Source organism: Phytophthora infestans, genomic scaffold, assembly GCF_000142945.1.
Source record: "Phytophthora infestans T30-4 supercont1.30 genomic scaffold, whole genome shotgun sequence".
Classification (NCBI taxonomy): Eukaryota; Oomycota; class Peronosporomycetes; order Peronosporales; family Peronosporaceae; genus Phytophthora; species Phytophthora infestans.
Window position 1 is genome coordinate 398499 of NW_003303729.1, and position 12191 is coordinate 410689.

The following is a 12191-nucleotide window of genomic DNA, read 5'->3' on the forward strand; positions in this document are numbered from 1 at the left end:
AGAAACGAGTACCGGTTCCGGCTACCGGTAGCTATCGGATTGGTCTGTATTTTCAACTTTCGTAATTTTTTCTATCGTCCATGCGCTGAGTATATGAATTGTCCAGGTGGCCATCCATGTATTGTCCAGGCTGTAAAATTACCGACCTAAAAATTATAAATTACGGGCTGTGTAAAATACATGTATTATGCATGTAAAATGTCCATGCTTCTCAACGATTTTGAGGGCTACCACAGCCACTCACTTCACTTTCGATAAGCCGGAGCTTCCGGTACCGTCGTCGCTGTGCACGTCGTTGCCGCCCCCCCCCCGCTCCGGTATGTCGGATAGCAAGTCTGAAACTCCCCCACTGGAGCCTCCCGCGCCCTCTTCACTGCCGACGCCGCCATCACCGGCCTCAGAAACCGCGACAGGTCAGCCAGAGGTGCGTTGCATAACTACCTGATCTTATACGTATGTCGGTTTTGCTAACTACGTGCCCTCAACAGACTAGCTCGAGCGAAGAGGCGTCAGATGCTGCTCCTTCCGCTCCTACGAACTCTGCAGAAGGCTCTGAGAACTCCGACGAGTCGGGCACCGACAATGCGGAACGTCCATGCAGCGTCCAGGTTTCAGATTGTCCAGTGCCTGTTTGTGCCCCGGAAGCCCTTCACTCAAGCTGGGCCAACTGGGCGGTCTATTTGAAGAAGTACGCATCTTCAACGCGGCAGATCATCCGAGTTTCCATGACTGTGAGCTGCGACTTGCGGAACAAGCGGTTGACTAAAACTGTCGCTGCACGAGAAGGTCTTGACGTACCATACGTTCCGACCCAGTGGGCAACGTACCAGCGCACATATATTTGTACGCATGGGTGGTGGACGAAGGATCGGAGCACAGGTGTGCGGCCGAAGCAGTTTGTTCGTGGCACTGGGTGTCCTTTTCGGTTCGTGGTTCAAGTCGTGGAAGAGGAAGGCCAGTGGCTGCTTCGAGTGAAGAACGGGGTTTACCACCACAACCACGTCGTGGGTACCGCCCACTTCAAAACTTACGCAGAGAACCGAAAGTTGGAGGATTCTGAGACAAGGTCCACCGTGCGCGAAATGGTGAAGTACGGTCGCAAGCGCGCTCGTATTTACGAGTACCTGCTCGACAAAGGAGAAAGCCTGGTTAAGAAAGACGTGGACAACATTGTCCAGCGTGTCAAGGCCGAGTTACGAGGCGGACTCGACGATGGTGATACCTGCGCACAAGCACTTACCGAGTTTGCAGCGATGGATGGCAACGTGGCGACTGTGGACGAGACTGACGCTGGTCACTCCGGAGAAACCGACACTCCAGGAAGCGCTAGACCGCGTAAGCCCAATTTCTACCAAGTGGGATAGAGCGAGTAGCAAGAAACCGAAGTATGTTCGACAGAGCGCCCCTGTGCTGAACGACAACGCGTTCTATCTTCTCCCGAAGAAGCTGCTGGACAAGTGCCTCTCCGTTCTTCCAGTGAAGAACACAAGAGAGACTGCAATCGAGATCTTCACCCAGAGCCAGCCTTCGCAAGCTGAAAGTGATGACACGCAGTTACGTGGACAAGACCTGGAGATTCATGGACAAAACCTGGAGATAGAATGTGTTCAAATTTCAGGTATTGGAACATTTTCACGAGCCCATATTGAGGCAATGTGTTATCTGTCGACTATGAAGGACCAATGCGAGCAAGGTGTCAAATTCTGCACTTGGCTGCTTCAAAACGTGATAAGCACCATACCTTCAGTGCAACATCCTGTGTTGGAAAACATGGTAAACCAAGTGGCGAAATCGAACCCACAGAGCACAATCGTGATCGAGGTCACTGAGTGTCACTACGCGATGCTATACCGCTTGAATCCACCATCCTGGGCGAACGACGCCTTGATACATGCTTTCTGCACAAGACTGTGTGCAACAAACCCTACTGCTCGTGTTCCGGGGATTGAGAGCACGGTGACGGGGCGAAATGCCAAGGGCATGAATGAATCCCTCAAGAAAAAAGCGCAAGAGCTGGTGGGAGAGGCAGACCTCCTTATGATCCCGGTTAACGTTGGAAATTCGCACTGGTGCGGAATTGCAGTAGATGTGAAGCGAGCTCGAGTCCTTTATTATGACTCCATGAACCAGAGGACTTACAAGACCGTGCTGGATCGACTGTCCTGGGATTTGGCGAAAACCCTGAGCGACGACTATGAGGTTGTATCCATCAACGCGCCAACTCAGACGGACGGCCACAACTGTGGTTTCTTCGTAATGCTACGACTCTGGCGAATGGTAGACAATAGCAGTGCGCTGGATGTAACTCCAAAAGGTCTCACGATATTGCGCTTTCACATGCTTCAGCTAGTGCTCCATGGTAGATCTAACTAACCTATCTAATTTGAGTCTAAATACACGGAGGATATCTGACCAATGCATGGACTCGATACATGGACTATAATACTAACGTTTCCTGTGTTCGTGTTCATGCCTAATGCACGGGTGATTTATGGATTATACGTGGACTCAATACATGGACTACAAAATTGACAATGCAACTTAGTAGCAACTTGATGCGGTGAAAAACTGATCGGCGGTAAATACTTGATTTCAGTATGGATATAAATTACGCAGAACGTAATTTATGGACAACACCTGGCGTGGCTGCATGGTAAAAGCATACAGTCGGCGCATGGACAGTAGCATCTGCCTAATTTTTTTAAGGAACTCACCGGAAAATGTTATTAATAGACAAGGTCAATGCGGTGCTCGCTACGTGGATAATTTTGTCATGGACAGAGAGAATCGAGTGCTTGCTGTAGCGGGCGAGCTTGAAGCGTCTAGAAGTAAGCGAGGGCAGCCAGGTTGTGTGGCGCGTCGCGCCACCCCTGTCCCAAAGGTGCAAAAGGAAGCACTCATCCGATGTACACAAGATCCAATCATCTGATGATTCATCACGCGCTGTGAAGATGGCGCAACGTTCGATTCAAATCGGAGTGCGTGGCTCTGCACAAGTGACAGAGCTTATGGGCGCTGGGACTCCCAGCCAGTGGCTAGCAGCCACTGGCTGGGAGTGAGCCAGTGGGAGTCCCAGTGGGACACTGTGAAATGAAGATTGATTGAGATTTTACATTACGATATGCATGTATGTGAACGCGTTTCGCGAGCCGTCTTGCCACCGAGGTGGATCAACTTCCGCATGCGTCGGGTTATCTCTCATTCTCTACGTTTCTCTTTTCTCTCGGCCAGAGTCCATTAAGCGGCGCGTACGCAATAAGCGCCTCGGTTAAGTTCTTCCAGGCTGCACGATCCTGTGCACATAGGCGAAGGAGGTACAGGTCCGGGGCACGTTGAAGGCGGTGTCCTGCGGAAAGTGTCTGAAGGTCGGCATCTAAGACCGTCGGTAGCGTTAGTCCCAGTGGGACACTGTGAAATGAAGATTGATTGAGATTTTACATTACGATATTTTAATAAAAAGGCATGCTGTACTTGCAGTGCAAGTCTTGCACCGGGAACTTTACCGTCGAAAGCGCACACAATCCCAGTGCATCTCCCCATGAGCCGGTTAAACTTACCTTATCAATAAAGCACGAAGGGTTCAATGAACCCGGTTCATGGTGCAGCACAATTCATCATCTCGAGATAATTTTCGCCCTCAAAGTACATAGGGATCGTTCCTGTCGTGAGCTACAAAATGGCTGCAGGTAGAGCGAAGGCGTCGGGCCTGCCAACTCATGGAGGGGGCGTTGGCCTCTCCCTGGCGAAGTCTTGAAGGAATTCCGCACGACAAGAATGACAAAGTTTCATTTACATGTTATTAACAGTACCAGCCGAATTATGAGTTATGAAGAAGTATACCGGTACAGTAGTCCACCTTTGCATTAATACGCTGCACTTGAGTTGAACCGCGATCGGACACGACTGCAAGATCATGATAAAAATCGCCAGTCGTCACTACCAGATGAGGATCCCTTCGAGTTCCTGTAGCCGCAAAACCATCTCGAATCAGCTTACGCATCTAACATGGCTGGACGGATTTCCTGGACGTCCACCCACACTCACCCCGTCAATACGTAAAACAGTTTCTGTACTGCCCCGTGCAGCTTTACAAGCCCGTAAACTATTTGTGATATTTCTTGGACAATCTCGAGTGGACTCTAACGTCTGTAGCAAATTGGTTAGGTTTCTCCTAGGATCAACCAACCAGACCAGCCATTCTTCATTACGACGTCAAGTGGTCTCGTCAAATCCTGCACCGACGACAAGGAAGAAAGTCAGTTGACAAGTATTGAGAACACCATGTCGCTGCGTCAACGAGACTTCAGCAGCTCCGGTGTCTCTTCTCGCAATATGTTCACATGTTCGGAGGAGACCAGTTTCTTGAGCTCTTCGGGTCGAGTTTCCCACACGACGCCATCCCCGAGCATGCGCTCGTACTTCAGCTCCAGCAGCAGCAGATCCACGTTCTCCGCATCCAGAACTTCCGTTGAGGTCAAGGGAGAAGATGACGCTCTACTGGCGCTGGCTGCAAAAGCTCGTGCCAAGGTGGAACACGCCCGTGACGTCTTTGCCACTGCCGGATGGAAGGAACGAAAGGACGGCCAAGGTGTGCGTTTATTTGAGCGTAAATTGACCCCCGGCGTGTTCGATGTTGCAGCCTCCTCAGCGCTTCCTTGCAGTGCCAATGAAATTCTAGAGGTTCTCTCCAGTCACAATAGTGACGATTTCAACGCCACCATGGTGGCTCTCGCAGGCGACGCCTTCTCGTACGCAGTCACACTACGAGAGGTACCGACGTCGCGGATGAACGTCCATCTGACGACCAAGCGGATGCAGTTTTCGGGTTCCATCCCGCTGGTTTCTAGCACTAAGACGTTCGAATTCCTCGACCACGTCGAAATCAACTACAAGACACGTACCGCTGTTCGTACCTTTCAGACGCTAACACGCGACCGTGCAGGTCGATTGATAGTCGGTGGTGACGTGTTGGCTGGGTACATATTGACAGAGCAAGTGAAATCGCACCAGACGTCGGTGTTTTACTTCGGAACGCACACCATGTCCTCGGATGAAGTGAAATCCAGGGGAATTGTCAAGGCCAAGCTGAAAGTTGCTACTCTGCGTGAGGCCGCGTTGGTTAAACTTGCTATATTGATCCCAAAGATCGGAGATATCGCAATCCGGAGACGTCTGGGAGCTGAGGATACCGTGGATCCCTCCGACAACGTTGGCGATGGAAGCTGCTCGGGATGTGGCAAACTGGTGAAGGATTCACTGCTGCGAAAGAAACACGTGTGTTACATCTGTGGCCACGATACTTGTGGCTCGTGCTCCAAGTCCCAGGATATCGAGGGGCGTATTGGTGTCATTGAGCGTCTTCGTGTTTGCTGCATGTGCATCTCGGCCGCAAGGAATCGTGCGTTTGATACAGTTGACGAGACTGACGACGGACGGGTTTATCTGCTGCGTCCTACTTTAATCAGTGGGCTCAGCACCACCTCAACGACCCGTACCGCTTCAACAACACCGTCAAGTGTACGGACGCGGATACTGCCAGCTACTGCATAGAGAGAATAGGAATCTTTTGACTTTTATCTATCTAACATATCATTTTATCAGACTCACGTCATCGAAATGGCAAGTTATTATCTGACAAATGTGGTTAAGGAGTTATAGGGTGCAGCAATAGTTCGTTCCTATTGCAGACTAACAGAGCTATGATTGTACTACTGGGAAGATCGCTCCTTATAGTGCACTGGGGACTTCAACCCAAACAAGTGTAATAGCCACTAGAGCGTACGCTGTGAGTAGCATCGATCCTTCGAGCCAGTTAGACTTGCCATCCGCGATAATAGCGTAGACGATGATGATCGACATGAGGTAGATGAGGATCTCGAACTGCGGGAACGCCAATGACATTGCGCGGTCCATAAACCACCCGGAGAGCACGACGACAGGCACCACGAAGAGAGATACCTGGGTGGCGGACCCCACAGCGACGCCCATAGCCAGCTCCATCTTGTTGTTAAGTGCAACCTTAACTGCCGTTACGTGTTCCACAGCGTTACCAACAACTGGTAACAAGATAATGCCAATAAACGACTTGCTCAAGTGCATCTCGTTCGCGAAGCCGTCGATAGAGTTCACGAGGAACTGGGAGAATAGAGACACCAGTAAGGTGGCCACTAGCAGAACTGTACCACTAGCACGCTTGGATAGCGCTACAGTCTCCTCAGATTCATTTTGTTGGTCCTCGAAAAAGTCCGCGTGGGTTTTGAGTTGGAAGAAGAGAAGTTGCAGGTACATGAAGAGCAGGAAGACGGCAGCGATGCGAGAGAGTGTCAGTGTGTTGGCTACACGTTTCTCCTCCGAATCGGTATCGGAGAAGTAGAAGATATAACTGGGTAGAAGCATTGCAAAGCTGGCGAGCATGAGCAGCGACGAGTTGGCGCTGGCACCCACGGCGTTGAATGAGTTCTCCTTGTTGCGTACTCCACCAGCGATAAAAGCGCATCCCAGCACTAGTAGCAGGTTGGAGAGTACAGAGCCAATGAGCGAGCTCTGCACAACGTTGATCTCACCCGCCTTAAGTGCGAAGATCGCTACAATGACCTCGACGGCGTTGCCGAAGGTGGCGTTGACTAATCCGCCAATTGTCTCGCCTGTATGGAAGGCCAAAGACTCGGTAGCTTCACCCAACAGGTTGGCGAGAGGGATCATGATGAGGAAGTTGAAGATAAAGATCCAAAGATCGCTCCAGCCACCCAGTGAGGCCCAAATGGCCACCGGTGCCGAGAGCAACAAGAGGTTGAGCGGCTGATCCTTGATCATCGCGAAGATGGCGTGTGCGTCCTCCTTGAGCGTGGGCGTCGTGTCGTTGACATCGCTAGACGAGGACATTTGGAAGCTTGGGCTCACGTGGCCGTTGCTGCCGCTGTGGCCGTTGCCGTGTAGTAGAGACGAGTGTTCGCTCGGGTATTTGCGCTTGCCGCCCTCGGCGTCGTACGTGCGCGAGCGCCGGATGGACGCGAGAGCTTGGGCCGTGTGCATGGGGGAGGTGAGGTGCCTGGGTTCGAGCTTGTTCGGTTGTGTGACGTGCTGGAAGCCAACTTTGCCCCCTTCGCCACAGTTATGATGGATCTGCGGCGTTTTGTTTTGTAAGGAAGGGGCGTCCAAATTATATGGCGCCCACTATGCCGAATTTGTTCCGCCTTCAAGGTCGCTTGCTCGACTGCGACAGAAGGAAAGTGGGATCCGAGTCAGGGGCCGCACGCGTTATGTGCATTTTTCAAGATATCAGGTGTTGTGATTGGTAGAAACACTTTGAGGCAAAATATGATGGACAAAAATAGATCGTGCAATTGCAAACCCTACAAAATCCATCGAGCGCAGGTGCATATGCTGGTGATGACCGCGGCGTTGCAGTCACTATTTTAATTATACATGTACAATAGTAAAATCTAGGTGTCGTGTCCACCGCAGTAGTGTCGTCCTTATGCGCGTGAGAGAGCTTGTCGAAAGACGGCTCGCTTAATCGAATTCGCTGGTCATCCAAAAAATCCATTCGTTCGAGCAACGCGATCCGATTTTAGATGACTTATATCGGCTACAAGTCTTCAACGTGATAAATGCAACAAGAATCATAACTCTCCTTGGCATGCAAATTGCTAATGATGATGGTATTACGCCTTTTACGCAGTTTACATCGAGTTTCGATTCGAAACCCTTTCGAGCGCCAGACTACTGTGCAGTTTACATGTAATTGCAAGTACGTGTTGAAAGAATCTCGCAATCGAGCCTCGTTCCATAGCCCAGTGCCCTAAAGTTAATGAAGATGCGATGTGAGATTTGACTGCACGTATATTGGAATCTTGAAAGGCTGTCGGAAGAAGCACGGCAAGGAATGGTGTCCTAGCGTGAAAATTCTGAAGACCATAAAATCGCATGACAGGCAAGCACACGTAGCGTCAGCAAAAACAGTGCTGTGAGTCGTATTTAAACAAACGGCACCCGTTTGATGATAAATGCCCTCTGTGTCAATTCGCTACTCGTCACCAATTGTGGTGGAAAAGGAGAGGGAACGAGCCATTGACAGCGCTATCTCTTAATAATACTAAGCGAAGTACACGTAGAGCTCGAAACGGCGTTGGTTTTGAAAATGACAAAATGATCAGATTATCAGAGTCAGATTTAGTCCGCGAATGTTTTGGCATACTGGTACGCCCTTTCCTCAAAACACTCGTCCTCGAAGGAAACCTGTAAATTGGCATTGCAGTACTGTACAGACAGCAGAGCTCACCGCACGAGTGAAAACCAGGCTCTGTCTACAACTGACCTCGCGGACTGTGCTCCAAATCGATACAAACTCCAAGTCTATTTGCTGCGAGCGTACCATATGAAAGCGAACGTTGATTGGCCAGAATGGTGAATTGGGCTTGGAGGGCCACGACTTGACCTGGTCACACTAACTCAAGTCTTCACCTGTGTTCGGCCTAGCGAGCGCGAGCTCAGCACAGCCCCAGGCGTCTGCGCAGCCTCCGCATCAAGCGTAGCTGTTGCCAGCGTCCTAGTCTCTTCGTTGCATCGTGATCCGCCTTCTACAGACCCCAAGCAATCGTCCTATCGGTTAGCATGCTGCATCCTACCAACGCGTTTCGGGACTTGGACTCCATTAAACAAAAAGTCGCAGGTAAGATGACATATCAATAGCGATGGCAATAATGCAATTGCACCGGGCCAATCTGGAAGCATTATAACCGATTATGGGGTGCTGACATTGCTGTGCGAATACAGGCAAGCGTCCTGTCGTGTTCCTCGACTACGACGGCACTCTGTCGCCCATTGTAGACGTGCCCGATCATGCGTTTATGACGGATGCCATGCGATCGGCACTCAGCGAGCTCTCGTCCAAGTTCGTGACGGCTATTGTGACCGGCCGATCCACCGAAAAGGTGTACAACTTTGTGCAACTGGACAACCTCGTGTACGCTGGCAGCCACGGATTCGACATCAAAGGCACTAAGACACGCCCTATCAATTGCCAAGTTGCCGATCACTTCCGTCCCGAATTGGAGCAGGCACTGCATACCTTGACCGGACAGACTGCGCACATTACCGGCGCTGAGTTGGAAGACAACGGACTCGCCATCTCAGTTCACTATCGCCACGTGAGTGTCATTTGATAGCCCCTGGTAGTACGTTGTTCTCTTCGAATTAAAGCTAACACATCTGTCTGTCTTGTGTTCCACTGACCAGGTTGAGCCAGCGCTACAAAATGCCGTCGAGCAAATTGTAGACGACTACGTGGCGTATCACCCTGGCCTGACCAAAAAATTGGGTAAAATGGTATTCGAGTTGCGACCTCGGGTACGTCATATCTGGGAGCTCGAGTTAAATTTGTGTTTTAATAGTGTGTGTGTATTTGAAGGTTGACTGGGACAAAGGTCGTGCTGTGATGTTCATCCTCTCTGAGTTGGGACTAGATGCGGAGGATGTCGTGCCCTTCTACTTAGGTGATGATGTTAGTGACGAGGACGCCTTTAGCGCTCTGAATGGCCGTGGACTCGGTCAAGGTATTTCGATAATTGTACGAGACCCTGAGGCGGAGAAGGTGGATCTGCCAGGCAACCTGAAGGAGTTGCCGGTGACGAAGGCGTCATATTCTCTCCGTGACACGGCGGAGGTGCAGCAGTTTTTGACCGAACTGGCGAGACTTAAGTGTGCGTGCTGAATCCTGCACCTTAGCGCTAGAAGCCCGGGAGAACTTGAGAACTGTCGTCGAGCTGACTGCCATTCGTGACTATGTATTGCCTGGCCGAACGCTCCGACAAGTACTGTAGTTGTGGGCATCATTTACCACATAACCAAAAATGCGGTACCTTTTTCATATTTTTCACGGTCAAAACCGATCTGATAATATTTTTTGGGGGTCCAACAAACATTATTATTAATTATGGAAAATATGCCAATATTTAGACATTGCCCTGATCAATTTGAGGCTGGAAGAGCTCCACAGACAGACCACAGGTTCCTTCATCGCGATGTCGCTGCGTGTGCTCCAAGTGTCTACGCGTGCCGCCGCGGCCGCTTCCAGCAAGCGTGCGGCCTCTCGTGCCTTCTCTGAGGTGGCTAAGGAAGAGGAGGCTGCCAAGGCTGCGGCTGAAGCTGCCGAGGACAAGCTCATGGCCAAGCTGCGCGAGCAGCGATACACCGATGCCGAGCGTACCAGTGCGTTGCAATAGCGCAAGCCCTGCACAATTCTATTGTCTAGATAACACTAACGTGAAGGCTTTCCGTTTATTGCCGCAGTTCTGCCGTACCACGCGTCGGAGGCTTGCGTCCCGACCATTGAGAAGTCTCCCATGCCCTACCCGGAGGAGGCTGCCATTATGTCTGGTACGGGCGAGTGGTCCGTGGGCCGCAAGGCGAATCTCTTTAAGCCTGCGCGTAACCAAATGCAGAGCGGAATTCACCAGACTAAACACTGGGAGATCCGTTTCTCGTCCCCCCGTACATGGGAGAACCCTCTCATGGGCTGGACCAGCACGGCTGACCCGTACATTGGTCTAGTGACCAAGTTTGACACTAAGGAGGAGGCTGAGCGCTTTGCCAAGAAACAGGGATGGGAACTCGAGATCACTGAACCTGCCCCCGTTGGCGACTACTACGGCAAGATCTCGTACTCGCACAACTTCCTGCCGGAGCACGTCGAAACGCTCATCAAGCAGAAGGGCAAGAAGTCAGCCGTGCAGTTCAAGCACCCCACAGGTCGCCAAAGCAACTGGGTCAAGACCCTCAAGTACCACGGTAATGGCGTCGTGGCGCAGCACGGCGGCGAGGCCAAGGAGTAAAGTACGCACAGAATAACAGCAATGCTGTGGTGCGAAATAAGCAACTCGCTTGCCAACAAGAAAAAATCTCCTATGCTCACTTACTATTTTTTTACAATTGAAATTTAACAAAGTGATGCGAAAAAAAAACTGATATATAACCATGCAACTTAGTTCTCTTCGTGTCCTAGCAGTGCAGGTGTAGCCATCTTGGTCTAGACCGACACGTGAGATGGCTGAGCCTTGTTGGCAGTGGACGTTCCAGACACGGGAACTTGTGCTTGCTTCTGGTTATAACGCAGTTCCGGCATGGCTTCAAGATCCGCTTCCTCCTGTTGTTGCGCAGTCGTGGCAGTGCCCGTCGGCTGCATCATCGCTTGCTTGTACGCCGGGTGCTGGAGAAAAACAACCGTGAGACTCTACTACAATCCTAAGTAAAAATTCCATACAGAGTCCAACGTACCCGGTGGATGAGGAAGAAGTTGAAAAGAGCCAAGAAGAAGAAACACACGCCGAGAATCCAGCCGATCCAGCCTTGCGAGACGGCCAGGAACGCGATGCTACATAGCACAACAAAGCCACAACGTACGCGTCAGTTCACGATAAAAGAACCAATCGAGTTGCTGTTTTATCATATAACGCACCAGAGAATGTAGGACGCCTTGCCCGTGGCCGAGAACATGAAGCCAAAGTTAACCTTGACGCGGTCGGCCACAGACGGGAAGCGTTCGTGGTTCTCGATGAACGCGAGTCCAGCACTCAAGAACCTGTAGGTAGAATAACAGTATCAGTTATGGTTCTTGTGAAGCTGTAGCTGGCCGACGAGACGTACATGATGTAGATGCACACTAGGAAGTGCGAGTAACTGGGAGCTTGGAACATGCGGAAGAAGCACAAGACCCATAGGAATCCAGCAAAAACCAAGTTGACTAGCCGCATGTATCCATTAATCCGCGCGATGTCTGTGCCCGAGATGCGACGCTCTAGCTCGTCCGTGCGCTCCTTGATGGCTGGGGGCATCTGCACCTGCGAAATCTGAGTTTTAAACTGCGTAGAGATTTGGCGAAGCATCTCCGAGGCGGGGACCGGCGCCGGGCTAGTGGTAGTGCCTTCTCCACCTGCTGCGGCGGGGCCTGCAACAGTGGCCGGAGCAGGGGGAGGCACCGCAGACGTGGAGGCCGAGGGTTCCATCATGGTCGAGCAGTTTCTTCCTCAAGTGACTATGGCACCGCGACGCAAAAGGCGACACTTGGATGCTTTTTGACAGTTCCTTACAAAACACTATATGCGGAGCGATCCGTTGGGACTTTCGATCAGAATCTCAGCCGGGAAAATAGTGCTGGAGCTTCCCCACGAAGGTGACCCTAAAGGCGGTTTCGA

At 51.1% G+C, this 12191-nt stretch overlaps 6 protein-coding genes across 6 annotated transcripts; 4 read left to right on the forward strand and 2 right to left on the reverse strand.

Moving 5' to 3' along the window:
* Positions 1-1671: 1671 nt before the first annotated feature.
* Positions 1672-3059, forward strand: PITG_13724 (cysteine protease family C48, putative; the record flags this gene model as incomplete). The annotated part of the gene is made up of 2 exons (XM_002899377.1): positions 1672-2301; positions 2805-3059. 2 exons carry the CDS (start codon positions 1672-1674, stop codon positions 3057-3059), a joined length of 885 nt encoding a protein of 294 aa, XP_002899423.1.
* Positions 3060-4332: 1273 nt separating this feature from the next.
* PITG_13725 (uncharacterized protein) lies at positions 4333-5550 on the forward strand (the record flags this gene model as incomplete). The annotated part of the gene is made up of 1 exon (XM_002899378.1): positions 4333-5550. One exon carries the CDS (start codon positions 4333-4335, stop codon positions 5548-5550), a length of 1218 nt encoding a protein of 405 aa, XP_002899424.1.
* A 177-nt stretch (positions 5551-5727) lies between these two features.
* On the reverse strand, positions 5728-7032 carry PITG_13726 (Ca2 :Cation Antiporter (CaCA) Family; the record flags this gene model as incomplete). The annotated part of the gene is made up of 2 exons (XM_002899379.1): positions 5728-6834; positions 6901-7032. 2 exons carry the CDS (start codon positions 7030-7032, stop codon positions 5728-5730), a joined length of 1239 nt encoding a protein of 412 aa, XP_002899425.1.
* A 1424-nt stretch (positions 7033-8456) lies between these two features.
* PITG_13727 (uncharacterized protein) lies at positions 8457-9873 on the forward strand (the record flags this gene model as incomplete). The annotated part of the gene is made up of 4 exons (XM_002899380.1): positions 8457-8671; positions 8776-9149; positions 9238-9348; positions 9410-9873. 4 exons carry the CDS (start codon positions 8614-8616, stop codon positions 9710-9712), a joined length of 846 nt encoding a protein of 281 aa, XP_002899426.1.
* Positions 9874-10022: 149 nt separating this feature from the next.
* On the forward strand, positions 10023-10911 carry PITG_13728 (NADH dehydrogenase [ubiquinone] iron-sulfur protein 4, putative; the record flags this gene model as incomplete). Its single annotated transcript, XM_002899381.1, has 2 exons — positions 10023-10209; positions 10291-10911. The coding sequence occupies 2 exons, from the start codon at positions 10023-10025 to the stop codon at positions 10830-10832; spliced, it is 729 nt and encodes a 242-aa protein (XP_002899427.1).
* A 15-nt stretch (positions 10912-10926) lies between these two features.
* Positions 10927-12023, reverse strand: PITG_13729 (uncharacterized protein; the record flags this gene model as incomplete). The annotated part of the gene is made up of 4 exons (XM_002899382.1): positions 10927-11206; positions 11275-11371; positions 11456-11578; positions 11644-12023. 4 exons carry the CDS (start codon positions 11880-11882, stop codon positions 11027-11029), a joined length of 639 nt encoding a protein of 212 aa, XP_002899428.1.
* Positions 12024-12191: the final 168 nt, after the last annotated feature.